Raw genomic sequence first — 26,843 nt, forward strand, 5'->3', positions numbered from 1 at the left:
TTGAAACCGCACTCCTTGGTAGGTGAACTTGGTCTCAGCTGGATTTCTTGTTGATCTTCTGGGGGAGGGGCCTGTTGTAGTGATTCTCAAGTGTCTTTGCCCCAAGCGGAAAAGCACCGCCCTTACCAGGGGCCAGGCTGAGTAATCCGCTCGGGTTTGCTTTCAGAAGCTTTTGTTCCCTGAGCGCTTTCCGTAGAGTTCCGGAGGATGGGAATACAAATGGTGGCCTCCTGGTCTCCTGCCTTGAGGAGCTGAGAGCCCAGGGCCCCACTCCTCAGTGTGCCCTCAGAGAACAGCGCCCAGTTACTCCCGTCTGTCTGACCTCCGGCCGCGCTCCAAGCTCACCAAGCCTGTGACCGGTTCAAGGTAACCCCGAGCTGCGAGCTTACTGTCGGCTCTGTCTCTGTAGCCGGTTTTCCCGTTCCAATACCTGCAAGCTCTGCGACACTCAGACACCCCCGATCCTCCTGTGACCCTGCGGGACCTGAGGCCACGCTGACCCCGCGTGGGCTTCGCCCCGGTTTAGCCTCTGGAGCTATGTCCTTCAGCGGAACAGACTTTTAAAAGTCCTGATTTTGTGCTCCGTTGCTCCGCCGCTTGCCGGGAGCCGGCCCCTCCCCCCGGGGTCTATCTTCCCGTCGCTTTGGATTCACATCTCCGCCAGTCCTACCTTTCAGAAAGTGTTTTTTTTTTCTGTTTCCAGAATTGCTGTTCTTCTCTTTGATCTGCCGATGGATTTGCAGGTGTTTGCAATCTTTAGATAAGCTATCTAGCTGATCTCCTGCTAGCTGAAGTAGTCTCAGCCTGCTACTTCTCCGCCATCTTGACTCCTCACTCAGGACTTTTTTTTTTAAATAGATTTTATTTATTTTTTGAAAGAGAGAGAGAGATAGCGAGCATGAGCAGGGTTGGGGGCAGAGGGAGACACAGACTCCCTGCTGAGCAGGGAACCCCATGTGGGATTCAGTCTCAGGACTCTGGGATCATGACCTGAGTCAAAGGCAGACCCTCAGCTGACTGAGCCACCCAGGAACCCAAGGGAAGGACTTATGCAATTTTGTTTTGTGGATACCATAGTTTTTTGTCCATCATTTTCTTTCTTACGGTCTTCTTTTGTGTTCATTTTTTTAGTGATCCTTCCCCTGTCCTTTTGTGTATATTTACTAGATATTTTTGTGGTTACCATGGGGATTACATATAACATCCTGAAGGTATTATTTGTTTCAAATTTAACGTTTTGAAACATTTGTTTCAAATTTAAAAATTTAGAATTAAATTAAAATTAAATACTTTAATTAATATTTAATAAATTTTACCTGTAATATAATATGTATAAAACCCTAATGATTGTACCAAAGAAAACTGGTCATAAATTCAGCAAAGTTGTAGGAAACAAAATCAACACGATTTAAATAATTTAATTACTATTTAATTAAAGTTAAATAATTATACATAAAATATATATGTATAAAAGCCTAATGATTGTACCCCAAAAAACTTCATAAATTCAGCAAAGTTGTAGGAAACAAAATCAACACAATTTAAATAACTTAATTAACACTTAATATTTAATTGAAATTAAATAATTAAAACTTTTGGAACATTTGTTTTGAATTTAAACATTTAAAAATAACAAAATTTCAAAATTAAATTGTTTCAAAAAACAATTTAACTTCCATCACTTATAATAACTTTGCTCTTTTATAGTTCTGCTTTTCACATTGTCTCACAGATTATATCTTTATATGTTGTGCACCCATTATCAAAGATTTGTAGTTATTTTTAGGCTATTGTTTTTTTAAATCTTAAAAAAGAGTAAGAAAATAAATTATGAGCTAAAATTATAATAATACTTCTTTGTATGTTTGTCCATATACTTACTCTTACTGAGGAACTTTGCATTTTCAAATTCAAAGGAACTCAAAGCCTGTATACATTGTTTCATTTCAACTTGAAGAAGTTCCTATAGCATTTCTTGTAAGACAGCTCTAGTATTTATACTCCCTCAATTTTTGTTTGTCTGGGAAAGTCTTAATTTCTCCCTCATATTTGAAGGACCGTTTTTTTGTTTACTTGTTTTGTTTGTTTGTATGTTTGTTTGTTTTGCCAGATATAGAATTCCTGGTTGATAATTTTTTTCTTTTCTTTTTTAAAAATTTTATTTATTTATTTGACAGAGATCACAAGTAGGCAGAAAGGCAGGCAGAGAGAGAGAGAGAGGAGGAAGCTGGCTCCCCGCTGAGCAGAGAGCCCGATGTGGGGCTCAATCCCAGGACCCTGGGAACATGACCTGAGCCAAAGGCAGAGGCTTTAGCCCACTGAGCCACCCAGGCACCCCAGTTTTTTTCTATTTTTAAAGATTTTATATATTTGAGAGAGAGAGGAGCAAGCACAAAAGCAAGGGGAGTATCCAGAGGGAGAGGGAAAAGCAGGCCCGGGCCCCAATCCCAGGACTCTAGATCATGACCAGAGCTGAAGGCAGACCCTTAACGGACTGGGCCACCTTGCTGTCCTGATAGTTTTTTCCTTTTAACACTTTAAAGATTTCATCCCTCTGCCTCTGGACTGCAAGATTTTGACTGAAAAATCCATGGATAATCTTAAACGGATTCCTTGTACTTGATAAGTTACTTTTTTCTTGCTGCTTTTAGTATTATCTCCTTGTCTTTGTTTTTTAGCAGTTTGGTTACAATGTGTCTTGGTGTGAGTCTCTTTGGGTTTTTCCTTCTTGGCGTTCTTTGAGCTTCTTACGTTTGTTTATTCATATCTTTCCTCAAATTGGGGAGTTTTTGGTCATAATTTCTTCAAATAAGCTTTATGATCCTTTCTTCTTGAACTCCCATATTGTATATATTGTTCTACTTTATGATGTTCCTCAAAGCTGCTATTCTATGTTCATTTTTCTTTATTCTTTTTTCTTCTTGTGCCTCAGACTCAGTAATTTCAAATTCCCTGTCTTTAAATTCACTGGTTCCTTTTTCTGCTGGTGGAGTTTTCCATTCAACTGCTCTAGAGAATTTTTCAATTTAGTTATTGTATTTTTCAGTTTTAGAGTTCCTTTGTGGTTATTCCTGCTTTTTGGCTGACAATCTTATTTTGTTTACTACATAATTTTCCTGATTTCTGTTAGCTCTTTGTACTTTCCTCTTTGAGTGTATTTAAAATAGTTGTTTTGAGGTCTTTGTCTAGTAAATCGGAAGGCTGTATTTGTTCAGGATGTTTTGGAGATTTATTTTTTCCTGTGAAAAATATAATATGTATAAATGTTCTTCTGTTTGTGTGTATATGATCTTTTGTTGAAAGTTCAGCATATACAACAGCTGCCTCTCATAGTCTTTGCAGATTGACTTCCTGCTGGGGAAGAACTTCTCTAATCAGTGCAGCATGAAGGCTTAAGTTCTTCCTAGGCCTTTTCTGGGCATTTGTCATCCCTGGATTTGTATGTGCTTTTCATACATGGGCTCAGTTTTCCTGTATACAGGGCTGTTTTAAAGTGGGGCAAATTCCTTAAGAATCTCTCCTCTGCTTCTTCTTGGGACCTTAGCTGTTCCGTTGTATTCTTCTGCCTGTAGTTTCTTGCCTCCAGGGGTCTACCTATTAGAAGCCCATTTTGTTTTCACAAACCATGCACTCTGCTTCTCGTGGCTTCCTTTAGCTTAGGACCCCAGCCACTTTTGACTATCTGTGTAGTCTGTGTTAGGCATCATAGAGACAAATCCCTTAGGCAGCCCTGAGTTTAGAACATTGCAAATTCGGTCTCTCTGCATTTTCTGGAAGGCAACTGGGGCCCTACTGCTGCAAAGCTCTTACTATACCTTGGAGCATCAAGGAATAGGTGAGGTAAGGGCCATTAAGGATGCTACAGGATTTTCCACCAAGTTAAATGTGGCATTTTCGTCATTGGGCATACACTTTATTGTTGTAGATCTTGGACCAGTTTCCAGAGCTTCGTTTAAGTTATCTTACTTTGAGATTTTTGAGCTTCTCAGACATGTAGATTACTGCTTTTCATCAAATTTGGGACATTTTGGACATTTCTTTAAAAAATTTTCTTCTTCTTTATTCTTTTTCCTTTTTCTCACCTTATATGTTGGTGTGCTTAGTAGTGTCTCATGCTTCTCTAAGACTCTCCATTTTTCCTTAATATTCTTTCTCTGTGGTGTGAGGTTGCACAATCAGTCTGCATTGATCCCTCCTCAAGTGTGCTAATTCTTTCTTCTGCCAGTTTAAATCTACTGTTGAAGCACTGGAATGAGCTTTTCATTTTATTGTGCTTTCCAACTCTATACTTTCCATTTGATTTTTAAAAATAATTTCTATTACCTTTCTTCATCTCTCTAAGCATAATTTTATTTAATTCTTTGAACATATTTGTAATGGCTGCTTTGTGTATCAGGCTGTTTCTCTTGTTTGCTTTTCTCCCTGTCTATGGATTCACTATCCAGTTTCTTTCAATGCCTCGTAGTGTTTTTTGATAGGAACCTGGACATTTCAGGTGGGATTGTGTAGCAGCTCCAGTCACTGACTCTTCCCTCTCTGGCTTGTTTTGTTTACTTGTTTATTTCTCTATAGTAAGTTGGTGGGATTATCTTAGGGAAGTTTATTTCCACCAAAAGATGGGAGCCTTTGATGTCACTTCTCAGAGTGTGCCCTCATAGATGTGTGCACAGTCACCCTGGAATGACAGAGATTTTAGCAGGGCTCTGGTGGACTGTGTAATGTTTTTCTTTTTCTTTTATTTTTTTAATTTTTTATTTTTTTAAAAGATTTTATTTATTTGACAGAGAGAAATCACAAGTAGACAGAGAGGCAGGCAGAGAGAGAGAGGGAAGCAGGCTCCCCACTGAGCAGAGAGCCCGATGCGGGACTCGATCCCAGGACCCTGAGATCATGACCTGAGCTGAAGGCAGTGACCTAACCCACTGAGCCACCCAGGCGCCGCTTCTTTTCTTTTTTTTAAATTAAGTTTTCTTTTTAACTTCAGTTAACGTACAGTGTTTCTTAGTTTCAGGTATGAAGTATACTGATTCAGCAGTTCGTACAGCACTCGGTGCTCATCCCAACAAGTGCCCTCCTTACTCCCCATCACCTAGTTTGCGTTATGTTTTCTGTCTTGTCGGGATCATACTCAGATGTTAGGCCCCCCAATTGCAGGCTGGTTGCTCTGTTGTTCTTGACAATGTCATGGGGTGTAAATTGTTCCACACTCTTGTCCAGTTAAATCTGGGCTCCGTTCAGGGGCAGTTTCTGAGGCATGTTTGTGGCTTATTCTGATCCTAGAGGAACTGTTCTTAACAATCTCTGTGCCAGTTTCCTTTGGAAAATTGTCTGGCTTGCAGCTTAGCCTGTTACTCTAATGGAACTACCAGCCTTCTCTTTGTTGCTTACCACCAAAATGTCCATTACCTTTAGATTTGCCTTCCACATGGTCTGTTTCAAATAAGGTCATTTCTTTTGGATAGAGCTTTGGAGCTCTCTGATCTTATGGCTTACCTCTTTCCCTGGGCAAGAATCAGTGACAACCCTACTTTATGGGCAGGGTTTTGGGTGGGGACTGTAAACTCTGGTCTTTTGGGCTTAACCTCTTCCGTTCTGAAACCTTGCCCTGTAATAGTCTCAGCCTGGGGTAGAGCCTTTGCTCTATGAGTGGGGGTTGTGTGGAGGAAGGGAGGAAAGGAGCCCCCGTGTTGTTAGCCACGCTCTCCAAGAATGTAGCCTTTGCCACTCAGAGCTGTGGGGAGACAGAAATGCTGGTGGCTTGCCCTTTCTGGTAACAGTGATTTTAAGGAATAAGGAACCTCTTTTTCTTGTCCATACTCACTGGAAGTGGAGCTTCTATCAAACTGACCTAGGGCAGAGGAGGAGGAGCAGGAACAGACTCTGTCTGTTCTCATTGACATCTACCAGATCTTATTGACTAAATGTTTCACTTGTTATGCGCCCTTTGGACAATTCCCAGAGATTTTAAATGGTGGTGGTTGTTCTTTTTAAGTAATTTTCACGAGTTATGGTGTTTCACCAGGGAGCCAATCTGCCAAGCTCCTAGTGTCTCCATCTTGGAAGTGAAACATCTGGGCTTTATCTTGAGGGCTGAGGGCACTGAAAGTTGTTAAGTAATGGTGAAAAGTGGACCTTAAAATACTACTTTGGCTGCAATTTAGAGAACTGGACATTTGCTTTGGACACCCTCATGCACATATTTCAAACTCTGTTGAATCTTTGGGAGAGTAAAACTCATGTAAATTTGTGTTCCAGGTTAAAGATCTGTTTTCTTCTTTGGGAGTTGAATGTAACATCTTGGAACTTGATCAAGTCGGTAAGTAGAATGGGTAGTGTATTCTTTGTAATAAATGTTTGTAATAAATGTCAACAAGATCGACTACTTCCCATTTGCTTTGTTCAATTCAATTTTCTCTTGTCTCTTTGGGTTAGGTGAGTTATTTTTGTCTACATTCAACCATGCAGAAAATGGAACTCTATTTGGCAAATAATTTGGTGTAGATTATTTATTTATATACTTTTCGTATTTGAGGGGTGGGAGCAGGAAGAAGATTTATAAAGTGCTAAGGCTGAAGTATTTCAGGCATTTCATATGCATCTGCTAACTCCCTGGCAAAATAGATTAAGCTGTAATAAATGAAAAGAAACTGCCTGGACTTCCTGATTGTATTACAGATGAGGGGAACACATTAATATTTCAGATTTATATTTTTAATTCTTGTCATGCATGCATGCATCTAATATTAACTAAGCATTTTACCCACACTTGGGATCTGCAAGGGTGGAAAACCGGGTGGTGAACAGGAAAGAGTTTGAGCTCTGCCTTTATTAGACTTCACCAACTCCTTTTAGCCATGTCTCCTGAACAAGTGATGTGTTCCTGAATCTTTGAGACTATTCTACAGTGTATACAGCATAGAGCGTATGTAAGTAAGTAGTCGTGGCTTTGTTTTATTTTCAGGGGTGGAGGAGACATTTTGGACCATGGATCATAAAGATTTTTCGCATGTAATTGTAGGAAGAATTTTCTGAGTTATGACATTCAAATCAGGTTTTATCCTAATATTTGCTCTTTAAAGAGGATTTTTATTTATTTGTCCCAACAAGGCCATTGAATGATAGTTCAAGATCTAATTTAGAAGGGTTTGTTTTAAATGAATTTGTAGATTTGTCTTCATTTCTTAAGGTTTCCTTTGAAAACAGGCGTTTCCCCTTCTTGAGTCATCATTTCATGAAGTTATATAATAATGTAAATATATAAGTACTGACATTTTATGGGTGTGTGCATGGGAGCGTCTGGTGTTGTAACACTTCTGTTCAAACCCCAAAAGTTTGGAACCCTTTCAATGTTCTTATATATTGAAGTTTTTATTCTTCAGATGATGGGGCCAATGTCCAAGAAGTGCTTTCAGAGATCACTAATCAGAGAACTGTGCCCAATATTTTTGTGAATAAAGTGCACATGGGTGGATGCGATCGAACTTTCCAGGTAATAATGGTATTAAATGTTTTTAATGCCATTTATTCAAAGTTTGTTTTTAAATCTATCTGAAAGGGGAGAAAATGGCTTTTAAAAAGGAGCCTATTCATGGGGCACCTGGGTGACTCAGGCTGCTGAGCATCTGCCTTCTGCTCAGGTTGTAATCTGAGGGTTCTGAGGTCGAGACCTGCATTAGGCTTCCTGCTCCATGGAGAGCCTGCTTCTCCTTCTCCCTCTGCCTGCTGATCCCCCTGCTTGTGTGTTCTCTTTCTCTCTCTCTTTCAAATAAATAAATAATTTTTTTTTAAAAAAGGGAGTCTGTTCATTTGTCTTTTGGAAGTTGTGAAGTGGAAAAGCATAGAAGATGGTTATCAGATCATCTTGAAAGTCATGATAGATAAAATTGATGTTTCTTCTTAAGCTAGGTCCTTGTTTTATAATGACTTCCTTTTATTAAAATTGTGTTCCCTTGTATTTTTTTATGCATGTTTGTAAATAGTAGTAATCAGTGATTAAATACTTATATTTGAGACTTTAACTTAAAATGACATTTTCTTGGGAAACTAGATTGCTAATCTATGATCAGCATTGTTATCTATTAACAGCCTGCTTCATTAGTCCCAGAAGCTACACTCAGCTCACGTGGTGGTGTGTAGCATAATGAGAGGCCCCGAAATACCTTGGGAAGTGCTGGTCTTGCCATTCCTAACCTGGGCAAGATCTGGAGATGCAGAATTATCCATTCTATTTCATGCTGCATGGAAGATGCTTAGGAGATGTATTTTCCTAAGGGCACCTAATAGTAAGGAGACCAGAGGAGTCCCTTTTAGAATGTGCCAGAAACCTCCACTGGCAGGCGTCCATCTGGGGCCATGTGCCATGTGCCAAGTCCTACAGTGATACAGCACTTCTCATGTGCTTCCCAGGATGAGCTGGTGCCATGTGGTGTTTCTAAAGCCAGCCTCAAGGGCTGGAACACCTGCCTTCACACAACAAAAACTATTGCTATATCATGCCTTGATCGTCCCAGCTTGCCTCAGCTACTTCCGATCAGAAGGGAGGGCCAAGTGAGCAGGAGACTATGGTAAAGAGCTAGCCTTGTGACTGTTGCTGAAAGAAAAAGCAAAAGTCTGTGTTCTACAGAAAGTTTACCAGGATGCTGCAGAATTTAGGTCAGTTTATGAGAAACCATGTAAAAATTTGATGTGCATGTCCTGCTAAGAAGGCTTAAGAATTGTTTGCAAAATAAAGCCTGGCACAGGTCAATGAAAGATAGAGGATCTTGAAAAATGGTACTTGGCTATTTTACTTAATTATGATACTTTGATGATTAGACCAAGGAAGATGACCTTGCCTTACATAAAGTCATGACCTGCGGGTCATTAGATACACATGTAGCCACAAGGTGATAATGATAAAAAATGTATGTACTTAGCATATGTTCTATCTAGTGGGACCCTATTTAAATACTATCTAGATAAATTTACAGTTTCAACTTAGATGAATTAGTGACTGTTTCTAAGAGTTTTAGAGTTTTAGAAAAGCAGTGCATACGGATTCAACGTAGGGTACAAAAGAACAGATTTAAAACAGATCATGCTTTCCTCTCTCCTTTGATCCATAGGCCCATCAGAGTGGTTTATTACAGAAGCTCCTTCAGGAAGATTCAGCATATGAATATGACCTCATTGTCGTTGGGGGAGGTTCTGGTGGCCTTGCATGTGCTCAGGTATGAACATAACGAAACCCAGAGGTAATTTTCCTGGTGATTGCCATAAGCACTTCTTCAGCTACTTTGTTGTTACGGTCCAAGCTTTAGTTGTATTAATAAAGAGAAAGGACTGTGTTCTTCCACAGTCTTTTCCTCTCAGGGAGAGAAAAATTGGGGGGTTGTCAGGAAAATGACAAGATGTTTATATGTAGTTTTTTTAATAGGAAGCCGCCATCTTGGGAAAGAAAGTTATGGTGCTAGACTTTGTGGTCCCGACGCCTCAGGGCACATCATGGGGTAAGCAGTGTTTCTTTGTTGTGACTCTTGTAGTTTTCTGCTCTTTACAGCTGTCTTTGGCTTTCTTCAATCTTGTTAATCCTCAAACTAATCTCAAGATGAGTAACTAGCCTGTTCCATAGGTGAGGAAAGCAAGTCCTGGTGAGGTAAAGTAACGGACCTAAGGTTGCATGGTTAACAGGTGGAAAGACAATATAATATAAAAAGATAAGATAATATAAAGGTAATGAAGGAAGATTTTGCAAAAGGAAAAAATTCCATGACTCCAGTATCCAACACGTGTGCTATAATAATTCCTGCACACGTGCACTGATGTTTTCCCTTAATTGCAATCACAGTGTATGCTGTGTGGTGCCCACCTAAGTCTGCCATGACCTTGTCTTGTGTTTCTGCATCAGTTTCATAGCTGACTCTAACGGTTGTGTGATGTTCAGTCAAGTCGGCATGTGCATCATCATCCAGGTCCTGTCAACAAAGTGCACAGTGAGCTTCCAGTTGTAGAGGAGAGCATTTACTTTAATAGAACATGCAGACTCTGTCGTGGATATTTTCTGTTTATGTATCAGATCCATCCTTCCTGTCTTCATGTCTACCTTTTTCCATGCCCCAGAAAGCGATGCATCTGCAGCCTTGCCCTCTGGCTTCTAGTTGGGCTTGACCAGTTAATGGTCACAGGAGGAGAACAGTAGGGAGGGAGGAAAGTGGAGTTGGGGGGTTCTTCATTCTTCTAGCTCCTGCCCTGATGGTCCCTGCAGGAAAAAAAGGCCACCTCCACTGTTATGCCCAACCCCCTGTAGGCTGTGTCAATCTCTCCATGTGCTTTGCCCATCATGTGGGGTTGGCAGTGGCCTACTCACTATTCTGTTCCTCCTCACTCTTTCTGCCCACGCCCCTGTAATCATTTTTCTATAAACTCTCCTCAGTTTCCCAGCTTGAGGATGTCATCTGTTTCCTGTAGGGGCCCTGACAAAATATGATAATCATGTTTTAAAATTCAAATTTACTCAAAATTTTTACCTTAGCCTTTCATACAGTAAAGCTAATCTCTCTCATTTTTCCTTCTAACATTTGTATGCTGAAAAGTTCCTGTGTGTACCTTTGTTTTCTCCCTCTCTCCTTCTGCCCTCTCCCCTCTTTCTCTCCTGCCTAGAAATATCCTACTTCTCTGGATTACCAGAAGAGAGACTGTGATCAGAGAGGGAGTTTTCTGACTCATGCCCTGCTCAGGGGCATCACACGTGGCTTTTTTGTGCTGTTTGAGATTGAGAGTAGATGTTACCAGGCAGCTTGCGGTGGACCTAATATTGGCTCAGAGGAGGAGTCCAACTTACAGAGAATAAAGGCTAGAAGCTGGGGTTCCAGTCCTTGTTTTGGTATCTATCTAATTAATCTAATATAATTCTGATCCCTTCATGGGTCAGAATCAAATGAAAATTTTGGATTCTCTTCCCAGAAAACTATTCAAGTGTACATTGGTATTTTTGCTCATCTTTGGGTCTCCTTCACAGACCCTCATTTGAAGAGTTTGGCTTAATTATTTGCATGTTATTGTGGGGTCTGCTGTTTGCCCCCCAGCCATCTGAGTGTGTCATTTCCCCATGTTTAACAACACCTGCTCTACAGGTATGTAGAACCACGTATACACCCATGGACACAGAGGAAGCTTTAAAACTATTATCTTCTCTCTCAGGTCTTGGCGGTACTTGTGTAAATGTGGGCTGTGTTCCTAAGAAATTGATGCACCAAGCTGCCCTTTTAGGGCAGGAATTAAAGGACGCCAGGAAATTTGGCTGGGAGTACAGTCATCAAGGTTGGTAATGGTATATAAAAATACAGATTGGGAGGAAAGAGGAAAGAATGAGTTTCTTAGAGAAAGACTTGCTATTTATAGTTCTAGAGTTGAGTCTGAAGTTTGTTGAGTGACTGCTCATTAGGACCCCACTTTGGCACAGGGGAGTCAGAGGTGATCATTTGAAACCTGGCCCTACTCTTGGGGGCCTTGGTGCTTTTGGCAGCTATTGTCATTTCAGACTCTACAGAACATGAGAGAGAATAATTGCTGTTTTCAGATTTCCTTCAAGTGTAAAGAAAAGAGAAGAGCGAGGGTCATTATTTGAATTTTATCTGTTATAGTGATAACATTTTTTATTTTACCAGTGGTTATATATGTCCTTGGTTAATGAAAGATGGAAGCCAAATTCATCCAATAGGCACTTATTGGTTAGGCTCTGAGGATACAGATATGAGGAAAATAGAGCTTCTGCCCTTAAGGAGTACACAGTTTGTTGCAAGAGAGGATAAGAGAAGAGAGATTCTGTGTGCTCTAGTTCACAGTGAGGTTTTGAGCATTGCCTTGAGGGGCACTTACTATCTTTGAGAGGCTAAGATGGTGGAGGTGACCCTTGAGCTGAATCTTGAAGGTCACAGAGAAGCAGGTCATTGGAGACAGGAAGTAGTGTGCTCTGAACTCTGGAGCTGGGAGAAAACGTGGAGTCTTTGGGGGATAGTGAATGGCTGGCATGGAGAATGGGGGCAGGATGCTGGGAAAAACAAGATTACAAAGAAGCACGTCGTGACAGATCTTAAATGTCATCTGAAGGCATTGTGATTGACCCCAAAGGAAGCAAGAGAGTCAGGGGTTCAGCAAGAGAGGAGCCTGAACCACAGTTTGGATTCTGGAACCCTCTGGTGGCACCAAGGAGTTTAGAAGGCTGGTGGTGGGAGGGGGGACAAGTCCAAAGACAAGGAAGTGAGCTGGAGTGCTGTCACCTAACCCAGAGGAGAAATGACAGGCCTGGGCCAAGACTGATTTCAGACTGGAGAGTATGAGGTGGATTTAGAGGACTGAAGGTGTGGAATTGACAGGCTAGATGTGGCTGGGTGATTTTTGTCTATTTAGAATAATGTTATAGAATTTCTAAAAAAAAAAAAAAAATTACAGGGACTTGTTTCCCAAGAGATTTTGATGGAGGAAATGTGTACATGAGCATATCCTTCCTGGTGACTTGGCTGGGCCCCGGAGGTCACAGGGTGGGTGGAGGGTGAAGAAAAGGATGGAATCCCAGAAGAGGGAGTGTGTGATAATGCAGTGTATTTGCTGAGCTGGAAAACACAGGCCAGTGTGAGTTAGTGGTGGAGTTCAGCATAATGAGCTGTGGCCAGACAGATTCTCCCATGGACAAATTTCCCCAGACACTCAGCTCTCTGTAGAGCTTTGGGTCCAGCTTCAGTACCAAGTGGTTGTAGATAAAATAAGGTCTTTGCACTTGGCAATTTAACTTTGGGGTCACCTTCACTTTCAAGAATCCTTCTCCCTGAATCCTTCACCTTGCATGGATTTTTCCCCTGCAGAATACCTGGTGGAGTTCAGGGAATGGGGATGGTTTGTGCTTGAGAGAGGTCTAGGCAGGGCCTGGGTTAGCAGCCCACCTACAGGTGGTGGTTGAAGTCTTAGGAATTGCTGAGAGGGGCTGGGGGAGGCCCTGTGGTTGGAAAAGAATAGCAGACACGGACGGATCCTGAGAAATGTTAAAACCTAGAGGGTGGGTGAGGAAGATGAGGAAAAACCAGGAGAGTTGTGTCAAAGAGGCCAGGAGGGGCTAGATTTTTAAGGATAAGACTTAGGGCTTAGAGAATCTCAGAGAAGAGAACCATCTGGAAGGAAATGGTGCCAGAAGGCCAAATGGAATAGGGTTTAATTCACCAAGCAAGATGTGGGGCTCAGTCCCATGCCTCTAAGATCATGACCTGAGCCGAAATCAAGAGTCGGACACTTAAGTGACTGAGCCACCCAGGCGCCCAAAGGAGTCTTCTTAAAACTAAAAATGCTTATACCCTGTTTTAAAAATTCTAGAATAATCAAGGCCAAGTGGGGAGGAAACTCTGAATGCCCCATAATGGAGAAAGGCCATGAGGAATGGGACAGTAGATGTGTCCTATGATGGGGACAGCCAGGCAGAGGGGTGTGTGGGTGACTTCCCAAGCAGGATTCCCCACAAGCTGATAACTTCTTGGTGTGTCAGCCCTGCCTGCTGCCCACTGCCCCACACTGCTGGGGCTCTGCACATTCTGAGGGGATAGCATTTTTTTTTTAAGATTTTATTTATTTATTTGACAGACAGAGATCACAAGTAGGCAGAGAGGCAGGCAGAGAGAGAGAGAGAGAGGGAAGCAGGCTTCCTGCGGAGCAGAGAGCCCAATGCGGGGCTTGATCCCAGGACCCTGAGATCATGACCTGAGCCGAAGGCAGCAGCCCAAACCACTGAGCCACCCAGGTGCCCCAGGGGGGATAGCATTTTGTATGCTCGTGCCACTTTGCCTCACCTGAGGGTCCAGGTGACGTTCTTGAACTTGTCTAGATGTGCTTGATATTCCTAAATGCTTTATAATTCCCTCAAGTGGGTAAAATCTTGTTCCCGATAAACAAAAGGCTGCTAAGTTAGTTTTGAGGTACTATACTAAGAAACACCTAGCTAGCCGTCATATGGAATTTGGGGCTTAGCAGTTTTTAGGCATAAGCTTCATGAAATGGCCAAGAGAAGTCCATAGAATCTAAGCAGGAAGAGAAAGGAACTGAAAGCATGCTGAAATCTGGGTGTGGGAGAATCTTCTAGATACTTTCATTCTTGACATTGGTAGAGAAATAATGGCTTGAAGTAGATTTAAAATGTATATATAATTTGCAGATCAGAAATTAAATATAGAACTTCCAAGAAAAAGGGAACGGGATATGTACAAATAAACAGCATGAAACTAATTTAAAACGAGCAAAAAACAACCCAGAAAACAAGACAGCAGACAAACATAGGGACACTCTTTTACATAGTAGAATAAAGCTGAATGAGTCAGCTTCTCAAGTTGTGTAGACAGAATTCATCCATGTGCTGTTTACAGCATACATATCTAAACCAAAGGAGAATTGTCGAGAATACAGAAACTTTAATTGTTTTTGAATTTTAAAATTTTAAACGGCTAACTTGAATTTTCCTATTTAAAATGAAATAGAGGGCAATTTTAAAACAGGTGGGAGAAGCTATGTCAGGAAGATGCAAACAAGGTAATAGCAGTTAATACCAGATAGGGAAACTTCAAGGCACAAAAATAGACACATGCACACACACACACATACAACCCACACTGAGGAAATAATGACTTAGCATTCTCCCCAAAATAGAGTCAATTAACAAAAGCAAGAATATATTTGAAAATGCAAATAAGTAGGAAGACCTTTGGCAAACCCAATCGGGGAAACAGGAGAGAGAATTCATGCAAATATGTAGCATTAGGTGTCTTGAGGAAAGAAATATAACTACAGAAAGAGAAGAGAAGAAACAAATTCAGTATACAAATTAGTGGTAAGAATTTTAAATATCTTGATGAAAAGGAGTATATTCTAGGGAAATATAAATAACCAGAATTTACTTTGATTTAAGGATAACCCATTCTCCAGGACACTGAAAATTTATAAGTAAATTTCCTCAGTCTTCAAGGAATACTTTTTAAAATATTTAAACTGTTCAAGAGCTTAGGAAAAAATGAAAATTCTAAAATTTTTTTTTGAGGCTGATTTAACAGTGATACAGAAAGATAGTGTAAAAATAGAAAGCTATAGCCCATAGAGCTACAAAATTCTAGAAAAAGCAAATCCTCTCCAGCAGTGACTAAAAGAATGCACTGTGACTTCTGAGAGTTCATTCTGGGGATATAAGAATGTATCATTAGGAAACCATAGTAGGGATGCTGAAATCCACATGATGACCTACATTCTAGCTCCAAAGGCATTTGGCAAAAATTTCACATCCATTATGGCTCTTAAAAAAGAAAAGAAAAGAAAAAAATAAGAAAAGAGAGGAGAGGAGAAGAGAGGAGAGGAGAGGAGAGGAAAGGAAAAGAAAAGAAAAACAAGTGTCATTAAACTAAGGAAAGAAATGGCCACTTCTTTTACATGATGAAGAAAAGTCAGATGTAAGTATTTGATGGAGAAGAGCTTGAGGCATTTACACTGAAGTCAGGAATCAAACAGGGCAGCCAACTTCCACTACTATTATCGGCATTGTTCTGGGGCTTCTGGCATGTGCACAAAAAGGAAGACTAGGAAGAAAAAGTACATACTTGAGAAGAGGAATAAAAAGATATTACAAATCTATAATATGAATGATATAAAAGATACCTAGAATATACAAGAGTTCAAACTAAAAATGTTAGAACTAATAAGAGTTCACTAAGTTGTTTAGAAGATGTATGTGTAAAAATAAATAGATTTCTTTTTAAAAAAATATTTTATTTATTTATTTGACAGACAGAGATCATAGATAGGCAGAGAGACAGGCATAGAGAGAAGGGGGAAGCAGGCTCCCTGCTGAGCAGAGAGCCTGACTTGGGGCTTGATCCCAGGACCCTGAGATCATGACCTGAGTGAAGGCAGAGGCTTAACCCACTGAGCCACCCAGGGACCCCAAATAAATAGATTTCTTACATTAGCAATAGGAAGTTAAACATACAATGGAAAATTGCAACAAAATGATAGAATAACTTGGGATAAATATACCAGGAATGGACAAGATATATAAGGAAAGAAAAGCATAACAAAAAATATACTGAGATTTTTGGGTTGGGTGTCTCAGTACTATAAAGACATTACCTCAAAATTGATTTGTAAATTTTATGTAAGTCCAGGAAAAATCTCCACAATTTTTTTTTCTCTTTGGAATGTGACAGATTATTCTAAAGTTTGTATTGAAAGTAAATGTGTGAGAATAGCTATGCAGCCTTTGAGAAAGTATGGGAGATTTTTTTCCATCAGTAATTAGAACTGTGATACCGTTGCAAATCTTTAACAGGTCAATAGAGCAGTGGAGCACGTGGTTCCAGAGTGCCAGTCTCTGGACTTGCCTTTGCAGGATCTCCCCCGGGGGAGCTTGTTCTGACTTGGTCCAGGGATTTGTATGTTTCAACCTGAATCCCAGGGGCTCCTGATATGCAGCCATATTTGGGAAACGCTGATGTAGATGTAACAGACACTCTTACAAAAAGAACCAGAAACAAACATACCGTGGGAAGTGGGAAGCTAACTGACAAGGTCCTTGAGAGAAATGGTTCTTGGAAGATTAGAGGAGTAGCTTTTCTGGGTTAGAGGGAGGAGGTAGCTTAGGATCTGAGGGCATGTGCCATTGTGGAGAGGCTCATCCCTGCTGGGTCTTTACCTCCTGGGACCACAGCGTGGGGGTCAGGTAGTGTAGCAACCACAGTGATCCCCCGGATTGCAAGATCTCAGGAGCTTCCTAGAAGAGGTGGTCCGACATCCATGCCATAAACTCAGTGCACCATAACCTCTTTTTCTCTCCTGCACTGTAACTTCCCACATTCCTGAGGAGTGCTGTGGCCTTTCGGAGAGTGCTAGATGGGGTGAGTCACCAGGCGTGATTAGAGGACGACAAACCCTCAGTTGGCTGGGTTTGCCTTTGGGAATCTCATCCAGTTTGGTGAGAATCCCAGGCTGGCCTCTGTGTTTTAGAAGCACAGTGCTGCATGGAAATTGGTTTCTCCTTCAGGAAGCACCATTGGCAGACAAGACGAAGGCTGGGAAATCAATCCTGCCTAAAAGATAAGGAGATGATGAGGAATTTGATTCTATCACCTCCTGCCCCAATTGCAACAGGAAATGAGTAACCATTGTAATATAAATGGTAGGCCACAGTGAGCAGAAACCACATTTGTTGTAATGAAACGCAGCATCTTTGCTATCATAAAGCCACCACCAAGTGAACTGAAAGGGAGTGGCCCGGGCTGGGCTTGGCAGATGGATGTATGGTGCTTCTCTTCACATCTGGGACACCCTGTGCAGACCTAGGAGTGTGAGAGTAGCCTTGGGGTACTCCCAAGTAGGGATGATCTCCCTGCCTTGTGATGTTTTGGACTGTTCTCCCCATTCTCTGTTCCAGGGATTTTTTTTTCTTTTTCAGAACTTTGCTTTTTGCTTATGTTTTGTAATGTAAAAGAGGAAGAAGTATAAACTGTAACTGACCTAAAAAAGATTTCAGTTGCTAGTTGTCTTGTGTTCACTTTTTGATTCTTAAATCAATATATAGTATGGCTCCTGTGTGGTTATATAAGATCGAACATTAAAAATAAAACTCACTTGGGGCACCTGGATGTCTCAGTCGGTTAAGCTTGATCCCAGAGTCCTGGGATTGAGCCCTGCATTGGGCTCACTGCTCAGTGGGGAACCTGCTTCTCCTCCCTCTGCCTCTCCCCCCCAGCTCATGTTCTCCCTCACTCTGCGCTCTTTCTCCCAGATAAATAAATAAATAAATAATCTTTAAAGAAAAAGGCAATAAAATTGGCTTTATGCCTTTGCTCTGGTTATTTGTTTTCAGTGAAGCACAACTGGGAAACTATGATAGAAGCAATTCAGAATCACATTGGCTCTCTAAACTGGGGCTACAGGTTGTCCCTGAGGGAGAAGGCTGTGACCTATGTCAATTCTTATGGAGAATTTGTCGAACATCATAAAATAAAGGTACTGTTTATTTTGTCATGTTTGTTGCTTTTCTTTACTATTGCTTGAACTTGCCTTGATCTGAAATTCTGTCTTGTATGTTATGGACTCACACTGACATGCGTGAGTACACATGTTGCCTCATGTGCACCTGTTTCTTCCTGTGCTGATTGCAAAGAGCCTGCTAAATTGCAGGAATTGCCTTTTAAAGAGATCTTCATTTAAAGTGATTATTTGCCTTTTGATTTTATTACTACCTTATAAGAAAATGTTTAGAATAAATAGACTAAAAAATGAAAAATTTTAGTAGGTAATTCTTTTTTAAAATGAAACCTTAGGTGGGGGATGGGCAAAATGCAATGAATAGTCACGACGATGAAGGTACAGCCTGGGGAATTGGTTGGGGGTGTTGTAGTAGCGTTGTTTGGGGACAGATGGGACAGATGGGGACAGATGTGGAGCATGTTGTGTTGTATGGACTTGTCAAATCACTATGTTGTAAAAAAAAAAAAACACTATTGAAACTGATGGAACATTGCGTCTCAACTGCACTTCCATAAAAAGAATAATTAAAAAAATAAAATGAAACCTTAACTAGAACTCCAAATGTTATTCAAAGACATATTAATAAAAGTAGTATAAAATTAGTGTATTTTACAAGCTTTGTCATGTTTACATAGTGTAAGAGCCGCAAGTAAGGAAAATGAGATTGTTGTGCTGAACAGAAGAATTTTAAATTAGAGTTATATAAGACAATGAGATACAACCCTCAACACCTAGTTTTTGGACTCTGCTTTCCTAGCACAGTATGCAAGGATCTTGGGGGGATTTAAGATTATTTTGTAGTCATTTATTATCTCTGGAAAGGTGTGGAGTAGTCTGTTGAAAGCTTCCCCTTTTGAAACCATATGTGGACCCGTTTGAATTACATCACTCACATGGAACATCATAGAAATACGAGTCAGGGTAGTTTAGTTCTCAAATTGTGGCATGGCTGGCATGGTTGGTTGAATAAGCCAGTTGTTTGGAAGCATACCTTCCTCTTTTCTGTGTTTCCACATTTATTGATAACCAAGGTCTGCTCAGTTGCTCCTGCTAGAAATCTCAGGTTTCCCCCATCCCACCCCTACATCCTGGGCTTCTCTTTCCTGACCCTCTGGAGCAGGTGCCTGTCTCCAGGCTGCCCTCCCTCGGTCCCATCATTGAAACCACCCTCTTATTTAAACACCTTCATTGGTTTTTGAATTTTTTTTTTTTTGGTTTTTGAATTTTTTAAGGAAAAAATGGATTTATGAATTACTCATATAATTGAAAATATGCACACAATGAATAACCTTTCTTGGTTTCCCATAGCTGAAATATTTAGAATGGTGAATAAAGGTGTTAGCCTTTGGCAGGAATTTTGTGTCCCTTCACCGTGATGCATCCCCTGCCTTTCCTGCCACTTTCTGACCACTTGCTGTTCCCCAGACACCTGCTGCTTTCAGGCCTGTGTTCTTTTCTATGCACTGTTCTCTCTGTAGGTTTCCGTTCTTCTCAAATCTTCTCACTTTCTGGTCTCCACTCGAAATACCACCACTTTTGAAGCCGCCCTCAGCTGGCATTCCAGTCCCCTACTGCACCTCTACTGGGCTCTTTTGGTGGCTGTTTTATGAAGACTTCTCTTTTCTGTGTTGGTGCTTATCACCAACTGCATTATTATTTTTGCATGTCCACTCCGGTTGGGTGGGAAGCTCTATAATTAGTTGTCCAGTGTCTGATACTCTACTGTGTTTGTAGCAAAAGTTGAAATTTACTTTTCTCTTTTCAAGGCAACCAATAGAAAAGGACAGGAAACTTACTATACTGCTGGCAAATTTGTCCTAGCGACAGGCCAAAGACCCCGCTATTTAGGAATCCCAGGAGATAAAGAGTACTGTATTACTAGGTAAGATTAAACAGGCTATTGTAACCTTAAATTGTGTTGTGCTTATGTGTCCAATTTATTTAGTCCCTGATATTATTTCACAGAAGATTTGAATTGATGGCAAGTAAGTATAATGAGATTTTTTAAAATTTATTTTTATTTGACAGAGATCACAAGTAGGCAGAGAGGCAGGCAGAGCGAGAGGGAGGATGAAGCAGGCTCCCCGTTGAGCAGAGAGCCTGATGCGGGGCTTGATCACAGGACCCTAGGAACATGACCTGAGCCGAAGGCAGAGGCTTTAACTCACTGAGCCACACGGGTGCCCTGCAAATAAGTATAATGAAAGAAGCTAAGCGGGTAACATTATGAAGCCCAGAGAAAATAAGCTTAGGTAGATAATAAGGTCAAATTTATGCACACATAAATGCTATATGATTCTAGGTAATTGCTCAGCAAGGTCTGGGAGATTGGCTCTGAATTTCATGGAGGCCAGAGCAAAGAAGTAAATAAAATAGCTTTGGGGTTTAGCATCTATCTGATAATAATGGACCAGTTCATCAGGAGAAGCATGGCTCTTCCCAATACTGGGACTTAATATTAATTATCCCTGATGGTTACAGAGAGGACATTTTATAATTCAGGACAATGACTTTCAAACTTTTTTCACCAGATGCACATACATAACTAATGAATCATCGAATGCTACACCTGAAACTAATGATGTACTTATGTTGGCTAATTAAATTTAAATTAAAAAGAAATGTGTTTTTCATGACATTATTGTTCAGGTGAACACATGCCCATACGCATGACAAACCAAACCATATTTCTTCTTATCACATGTAATGTAGTCTAATATTTTCTAGTCTATTTCAGTTTTTAAAACACCTTCACTTATGATTCACTAATTTGATTTTGAAAAACCTGAGATATATTTCTTACTCTACAGTGGACACTCTTTAAAATGCCAAAAGACTCTGTTAATTTTCTTCATTCCAGCACCAGGTTGCCATGCAGCCAACAGAAGACCACTACGCATCAAAACCTGTGTATTCACTTTTACTTCATTTTTATTGCCTACATGTTCCTTTTGTTGTTTTTATTTTTCAGTGATGACCTTTTTTCTCTGCCTTATTGCCCTGGCAAAACATTAGTGGTGGGTGCGTCTTATGTTGCTCTGGAATGTGGCGGGTTTCTTGCTGGAATTGGCTTAGACGTCACGATTATGGTGCGCTCAATCCTTCTTCGTGGCTTTGATCAAGAAATGGCAGAGAAAGTGGGTTCCTACATGGAGCAACATGGTGTTAAGTTCTTAAGAAAATTTGTACCTGTGATGGTAAGTCTGAAAGGCGTTTGGAATTCCTTTTATTTTCAGGTTTTTGTTATTTTTTTAAAGTTTTTTATTCTGGCTCTCCTTCCTTCATTTCATGAAATAAATTAGTCTATACTCACTAGGACACCTTAAAGATAGTGCTCCCCCCTCCAGTCCACACCACTGACCTGCACGTTCCCTCTGTCCTCCCCACCCTTTCTGCTTATACTTGAAGGTGTCCTTGCTCCTCTCAGGCTTTCAGTGTGCTCTCACCTTCTCTCACTTTTTCAGGGATGCCTCATCACTAGTTAACCATCTTTTCCACTCTGTCATTCCCACCAGTGTCTCTCTACTTTAAATAAAAAAGTCCTCCCTTACCCTCTCTGCCCTTTTGTGTGGGTCCCTATTTTTCTTTTCCTGTTCACAAGGAAACTTCTATACATGCTCCTGCTTTCTTGCCTCCGTTTTCCACTTCAGCCAACTCTCAGCTGGTTCCATCCCTGTTCCTATGAAATTGCATGCCGGGGTCTGTGGCAAACTCTGTGCTGTCAAACCCAGTGGTCATATCTCTGCCCTTATGTGATGGGGCTTCTGGGCAGTGTTTGGTGAAATTGACTTTCCTTCCATTTGAAATTCTGTCCATTCTTGAGCTCTCTGGTCTCACAGCCTGTGGTTCCACATGTCTTCAACCTGTAAATGGTAGAGCACCTGCTTCCTCTTCTCTTCTCTGCACTTGTTACCTGGGACGTCTTCTTTAGGTCCATACTTTATTATCACAATGCTAATGGCTTTCAGATTTATATACCCTGCTTGGGCATCTCTTCTGAACTCCACACCCATTTTCACAGTTGACTATGGGATATCTCCATTTGAACTCCTCATAAACATTTCAGATTTATTAAGACAAAAATGAAATTCTTGATTTTATTTCTAAGTGTATTCCCCAGCTCATCTTTCTGGCCTATCTCAGTACTCAGTAAGCAGTATTACAGTATACACAATTTATTAAGTCAACACCTGGAAAGTATCCCTCATCCCTTCTATTATGGTACCACCAACCAATCTGTTAATTTATTTCCACCTCCAGACTGTATCTTGTTACAGTCCTTTTTTTCCTCTATATTTACTTTTTTTTTTTTAAGATTTTGTTTATTTATTTGACACAGAGACAGAGAGATCACAAGTAGGCAGAGAGAGATGGGGAAGCAGGCTCCCTGTCGAGCAGAGAGCCCGATTCGGGACTTGATCCCAGGACCCTGAGATCATGACCTGAGCTGAAGGCAGAGGCTTAATTCACTGAGCCACCCAGGCGCCCCTCTCTATCTTTACTTAGTTGAGAAACCTACATGCGCACACGTGTACACCCTCTGACCCATTTATTTTCTGTCACCTTTGGATAGAATCATTACATTTTTTTATCCTTACTAGGTTCAGCACTTGGATAAAGGTTCACCTGGAAAGCTGAAAGTAGTGGCTAAATCCACTGAAGGGCCAGAAACTATTGAAGAAATATATAATACAGTAAGTTTTTAGTTTATAAACAGTTAAGTGGTTGAACACAACTCATAAATTAGCACAGATGAACTTTATGGGAAAATTCTACTAGCCTTAACTTTTTTCCTTTTGATTCTTCGTAAAACTATAATAAAACGGTAGGTAGTTGAGCTGTTGACATTTGGTAGTTTTTGGTGTACATGAGAAATATAAGAAAATATGTGTGTATGGATAATTTATACATAGAATAAAATCTGGAAGCTGATATATCTGACTGTTATAAGTACTTATTTCTGTAGACATCTTCTACATTTGGGCATTTTAATATTTTCAATAAAAATTGGGTATCTTATAATAAAAAATTATAATAAAGATCTTTTTATTTTCAAAAACAATATAAAATCTGCAAACAATGTGAATAGTCCATGGACTATATTGGGTGGCAACAGTTCTAATTTAAACTGATATTTGGATGTTAACATTTCTTTGGTAAATAATAATACATTTATGTTTTATATACTGATATATGTGTGATTGTTTTTAGTTAAAAAAAGGAAATAATATGGGGAGGATCAACAAAGCCAAAAATAAGAAAACAAAATAAATCAACCCCAGTTGAGAGTTTTATATTTATATATAAATCAATTGGTAACTTTTTATTGCAATATTTAGTCTTCTCTCCATGAACATGGTATATCTGCCTCCTAATTTAAGTTGTCTTCAATAACTCCTAACAAAGTTAACAAATTTCTCTATATGCAAATCAAGAACATCTTTTAGATTTATCCTCAGGTATTTACTATATTTTTATGTAGTCATGAATGGTATTTTTTTGAGAAAATGTCATTCTTTTTAACAGTTGCTGGTGTATAGGAATGCTGCCAATTTGTGTGTTTTGATTTAGCATACCATAATCTTGCTAAACTCTTACTTGATAATTTATCTTAGATTATTTTAAGTTTTCTTTGTATGCCTTCATACTATTTATAAATAACAAAAGTTTTGTTTCCTACTTTTTGCTCTTTCCCTTTTTATTTCTTTTTTTGGTGTGTGTAAGTACACTAGCTGGGACCTCCAAGAAATGGCAGTGGTAGGCATTCTGCCTTGTTCTCAGTATTGAAAGTTCTGTGTTTCATCATTAAAAAGTAATGTTTTCTGCAGGATTTTGTTAGATATTCTTAATTAAGTTAAAGGATTTCTTTTCTTTTTTGTTTTCCAGGGGTTGTTTGGTTATTTCTTTTTTGTTTTTTAAAACTCACAAGTAGATGTTTGTATGTAACAGTCTTTCTTTTGTAGCTGTTGATCAAAAATTTTTTTCTTTCATCTGTTAATGTGTTGAATTACATTGATTTCCTAATGTTCAACCAACTCTGTGTTCCTGGTATAAACCCAACTTGGTAATGGTTCTTTTTATATACTGTTGGATTTCGTTCTTTAGAATTTTTGCATTAATATTCATGAATTGTATTGGCTAATGATTTTCCTTTCGTATATTGCACTTTTCAGATTTGCATATCAAGGTTGTTTTAGCTCATGAGAGAAGTTTGGAGTATAACCTCTTTATTCTCTGGAAGCATTTTTGTAATGTTAGAATTGGTTCTTCATCTGCTTGATAGAATTCACTGATATGTAACCATCTAGGCCTAGAATTTTCTATAGATATAAGAATTTGACCACTGATTGAATTTCTTTAACAGCCATAGGACTTTTAAGGCTATTTTTTTTCTGAGTTACTTTAGATTAGTTAAATTTCTAGGAATTAGTTTATTTCACCTAAGTTCTTAAATGTATTGGTATAAAGTTATTCACAGTATTGGAATTTTAAATTGTTTACTTTGATAATGTGTAATTTACATGTAGTGAAATGCACATTTCTTAGATGTACATTTCAGTCAGTTTTGACAAATGTACATGTTTATATCATCCATACTTATGTGAAGGTAACAGAATATTTCTGTGAGTTCAGAAAGCTCTCCCAAATCCCTTCCCACTCCCTGACCCAAACAACCCTATTCTGATTCTGTCACCATAGACTAGTTTTGCCTATTCTAGGTGTCACAGGAATAGAACTATTTGATATGTACTCTTCGTATTTCATCCATGTTGTTGTGTGTCTGTAGTTAGTTCTTATTGTATGAATTATATAACTGTAAGTTTGTATGGGTATGTCACAGTTTGCTCATTTTCCTGTGGATGGACACCTAGGCTGTTTGTAGTTTGGGCTATTGTGACTTAAACTGCTATGAAGTCTTCTTGCATAAGCCCTTGTAGACCTATGTGTTCATTTCTTATAGGTAAATACCTAGGAATGAAATTAAATGGTCATAGGATAGTTTCTGTGTTTAACTTTTTGAGAAACTGCCAAACAGCTTCTGAATGAATGAATCACTTTATATTTCCATGAGCTGACGTGGGATTTTTGGTTATCCCATGTGGTCAACTTTGGGCTTGTCCAGATTTTTCATTTTAGCCAGTTTTGTTCATGTGTAGTGGTCTCTTATTATGGTTCTAATCTGTGCCTTCCTGATGACTAATGATGTTGAGGAACTTATCATGTGTTTACTGGCCATTTATTATATTTTCCATTATGAAGTCTCTGTTTAAATGTTTGGTCCATTTTTGTTCAGTTATTTTAATTTTTATTCTTGAATTGAAGTTTTGTATATATCTTGAATACATTCCATTTCCAGGTAGATAATAAATTGTGAATATTTTCTTCCCATTTGTGACTTCCCTATTCACTTTTTATGGTATCTTTTGATGAGCAGTAGTTTTAAAATTTCTATGAAGTTGAGTTTATCAATTTTTTGATTTATGGTTAATGCTTTCTGTGTGCTCTAAGGAATCTTTTTACCCAAAGGTCATGAAGTTCTTCTCTTATATTTTCTTCTTGAAGCTTTATAGTTTTATTTTTTATGTTCAGTTCTGTAATACATCTTGAATTAATTTTTGTTTATAGAATAAGGTAGGAATATGGGTTCTTTTTCTTCCATGTGGGTGTTTGTTGAAAGACTTTCCTTTCAACATTTGTTTGTTGAAAAGACTTCCCTTTTTCCACTAAGTTGCTTTGGTGCCTTTGTTGAAGGAATTTGACCATTTACTGTGGGTCTGTTTCTGCACTCTTAATCCCATCAACCACTTGTCTCCTTTTACCACATTGTTTTCAGTATTGAAGCTTTATAGCAAATTTTAGACTGGTGCAGTAAGTCCTTCAGCTTTCATCAGGTCCTTTACATTTTCATATAACTTTTAAAAAGCAGCTTGTTGATTTCTACCAGAAAAAGTCCTGCTGGGATTTTGATTGGAATTATATTGATTATATAGACCAGTTTGGAAGAAATGAGCATCTTAACAATATTGAGTTTTCTGGTGTATGAACTTCATAGATCTGTTTGTTTATGTATGTTTTTCTTGCAGTATTTTATCATTTTGCTCTAGAGGTCTCTCATGTGTTTTGCTAAATTTGTCTCCACATATTTCATGTTTTTAAGGTATTATAAAATGGTATTTTAAATTTTTAAATTTTCACTGCTTAGTTGGTAGTATACAGAAATATAAATGATTTTTGTATGTTGTCCTTATTGTATATTCTTGGGGTTAACATCTGCATATACAGCCAGATTTGTTCTTTTTAAAAAATTAGCCTGCCTTTTATTTCTTCCTCTTGCCTGTTGCACTGGTTAAGTCCTCCAGTACAATGTCGAATAGAAATTGCTTGAGAGTGGGCATCCTCATCTTGCTTCCACCTGAGAGGTGAAGCATTCAGACTTTCATCATTGCTAGGATGTAAGCTGTAGATTTTTTTTTAAAATAAAGTGCCTTTTCACAGATTGGGGAAGTTTTCTTTTATTCTTAATCTGCTGAGGACTGACTATATTAAAATCCTCAAATGGTGTTAAATTTTATCAAATTCTTTTCCCATATCTATTGGGTGATGATTAAATTGTTTTCTCCATTATTTGGTTAATATGATTAATCACATTGATTAATTTTTGCATGTTGAACCAAATTTGTATTTTGGGGACAAACCTCAGTTGGTCATGATCAATTATCCTTTTTATATATTGCTATATTTCATTTTCTAGCTAACATTTTATTAAGTATTCTGCATCTGTGTTAATGAGGACTATGGGCTTATAATTTTAT

At 39.2% G+C, this 26,843-nt stretch overlaps 1 protein-coding gene across 1 annotated transcript in view; it reads left to right on the forward strand.

Annotated features, from left to right (window-relative positions):
- Window positions 1-26,843, forward strand: part of TXNRD3 (thioredoxin reductase 3) — an 80,573-nt gene that overhangs the window by 24,003 nt on the left and 29,727 nt on the right. The window contains exons 4-12 of the mRNA XM_059388302.1: window positions 6,256-6,316; window positions 7,380-7,489; window positions 9,105-9,209; window positions 9,416-9,488; window positions 11,179-11,298; window positions 17,864-18,006; window positions 19,797-19,912; window positions 21,002-21,227; window positions 22,632-22,724. Of these exons, the coding sequence (XP_059244285.1) occupies window positions 6,256-6,316; window positions 7,380-7,489; window positions 9,105-9,209; window positions 9,416-9,488; window positions 11,179-11,298; window positions 17,864-18,006; window positions 19,797-19,912; window positions 21,002-21,227; window positions 22,632-22,724 (1,047 nt within the window). The remainder of the gene's footprint in view (window positions 1-6,255; window positions 6,317-7,379; window positions 7,490-9,104; window positions 9,210-9,415; window positions 9,489-11,178; window positions 11,299-17,863; window positions 18,007-19,796; window positions 19,913-21,001; window positions 21,228-22,631; window positions 22,725-26,843) is intronic.

The sequence above is a fragment of the Mustela nigripes genome, chromosome 2 (assembly GCF_022355385.1).
Source record: "Mustela nigripes isolate SB6536 chromosome 2, MUSNIG.SB6536, whole genome shotgun sequence".
NCBI lineage: Eukaryota > Metazoa > Chordata > Mammalia > Carnivora > Mustelidae > Mustela > Mustela nigripes.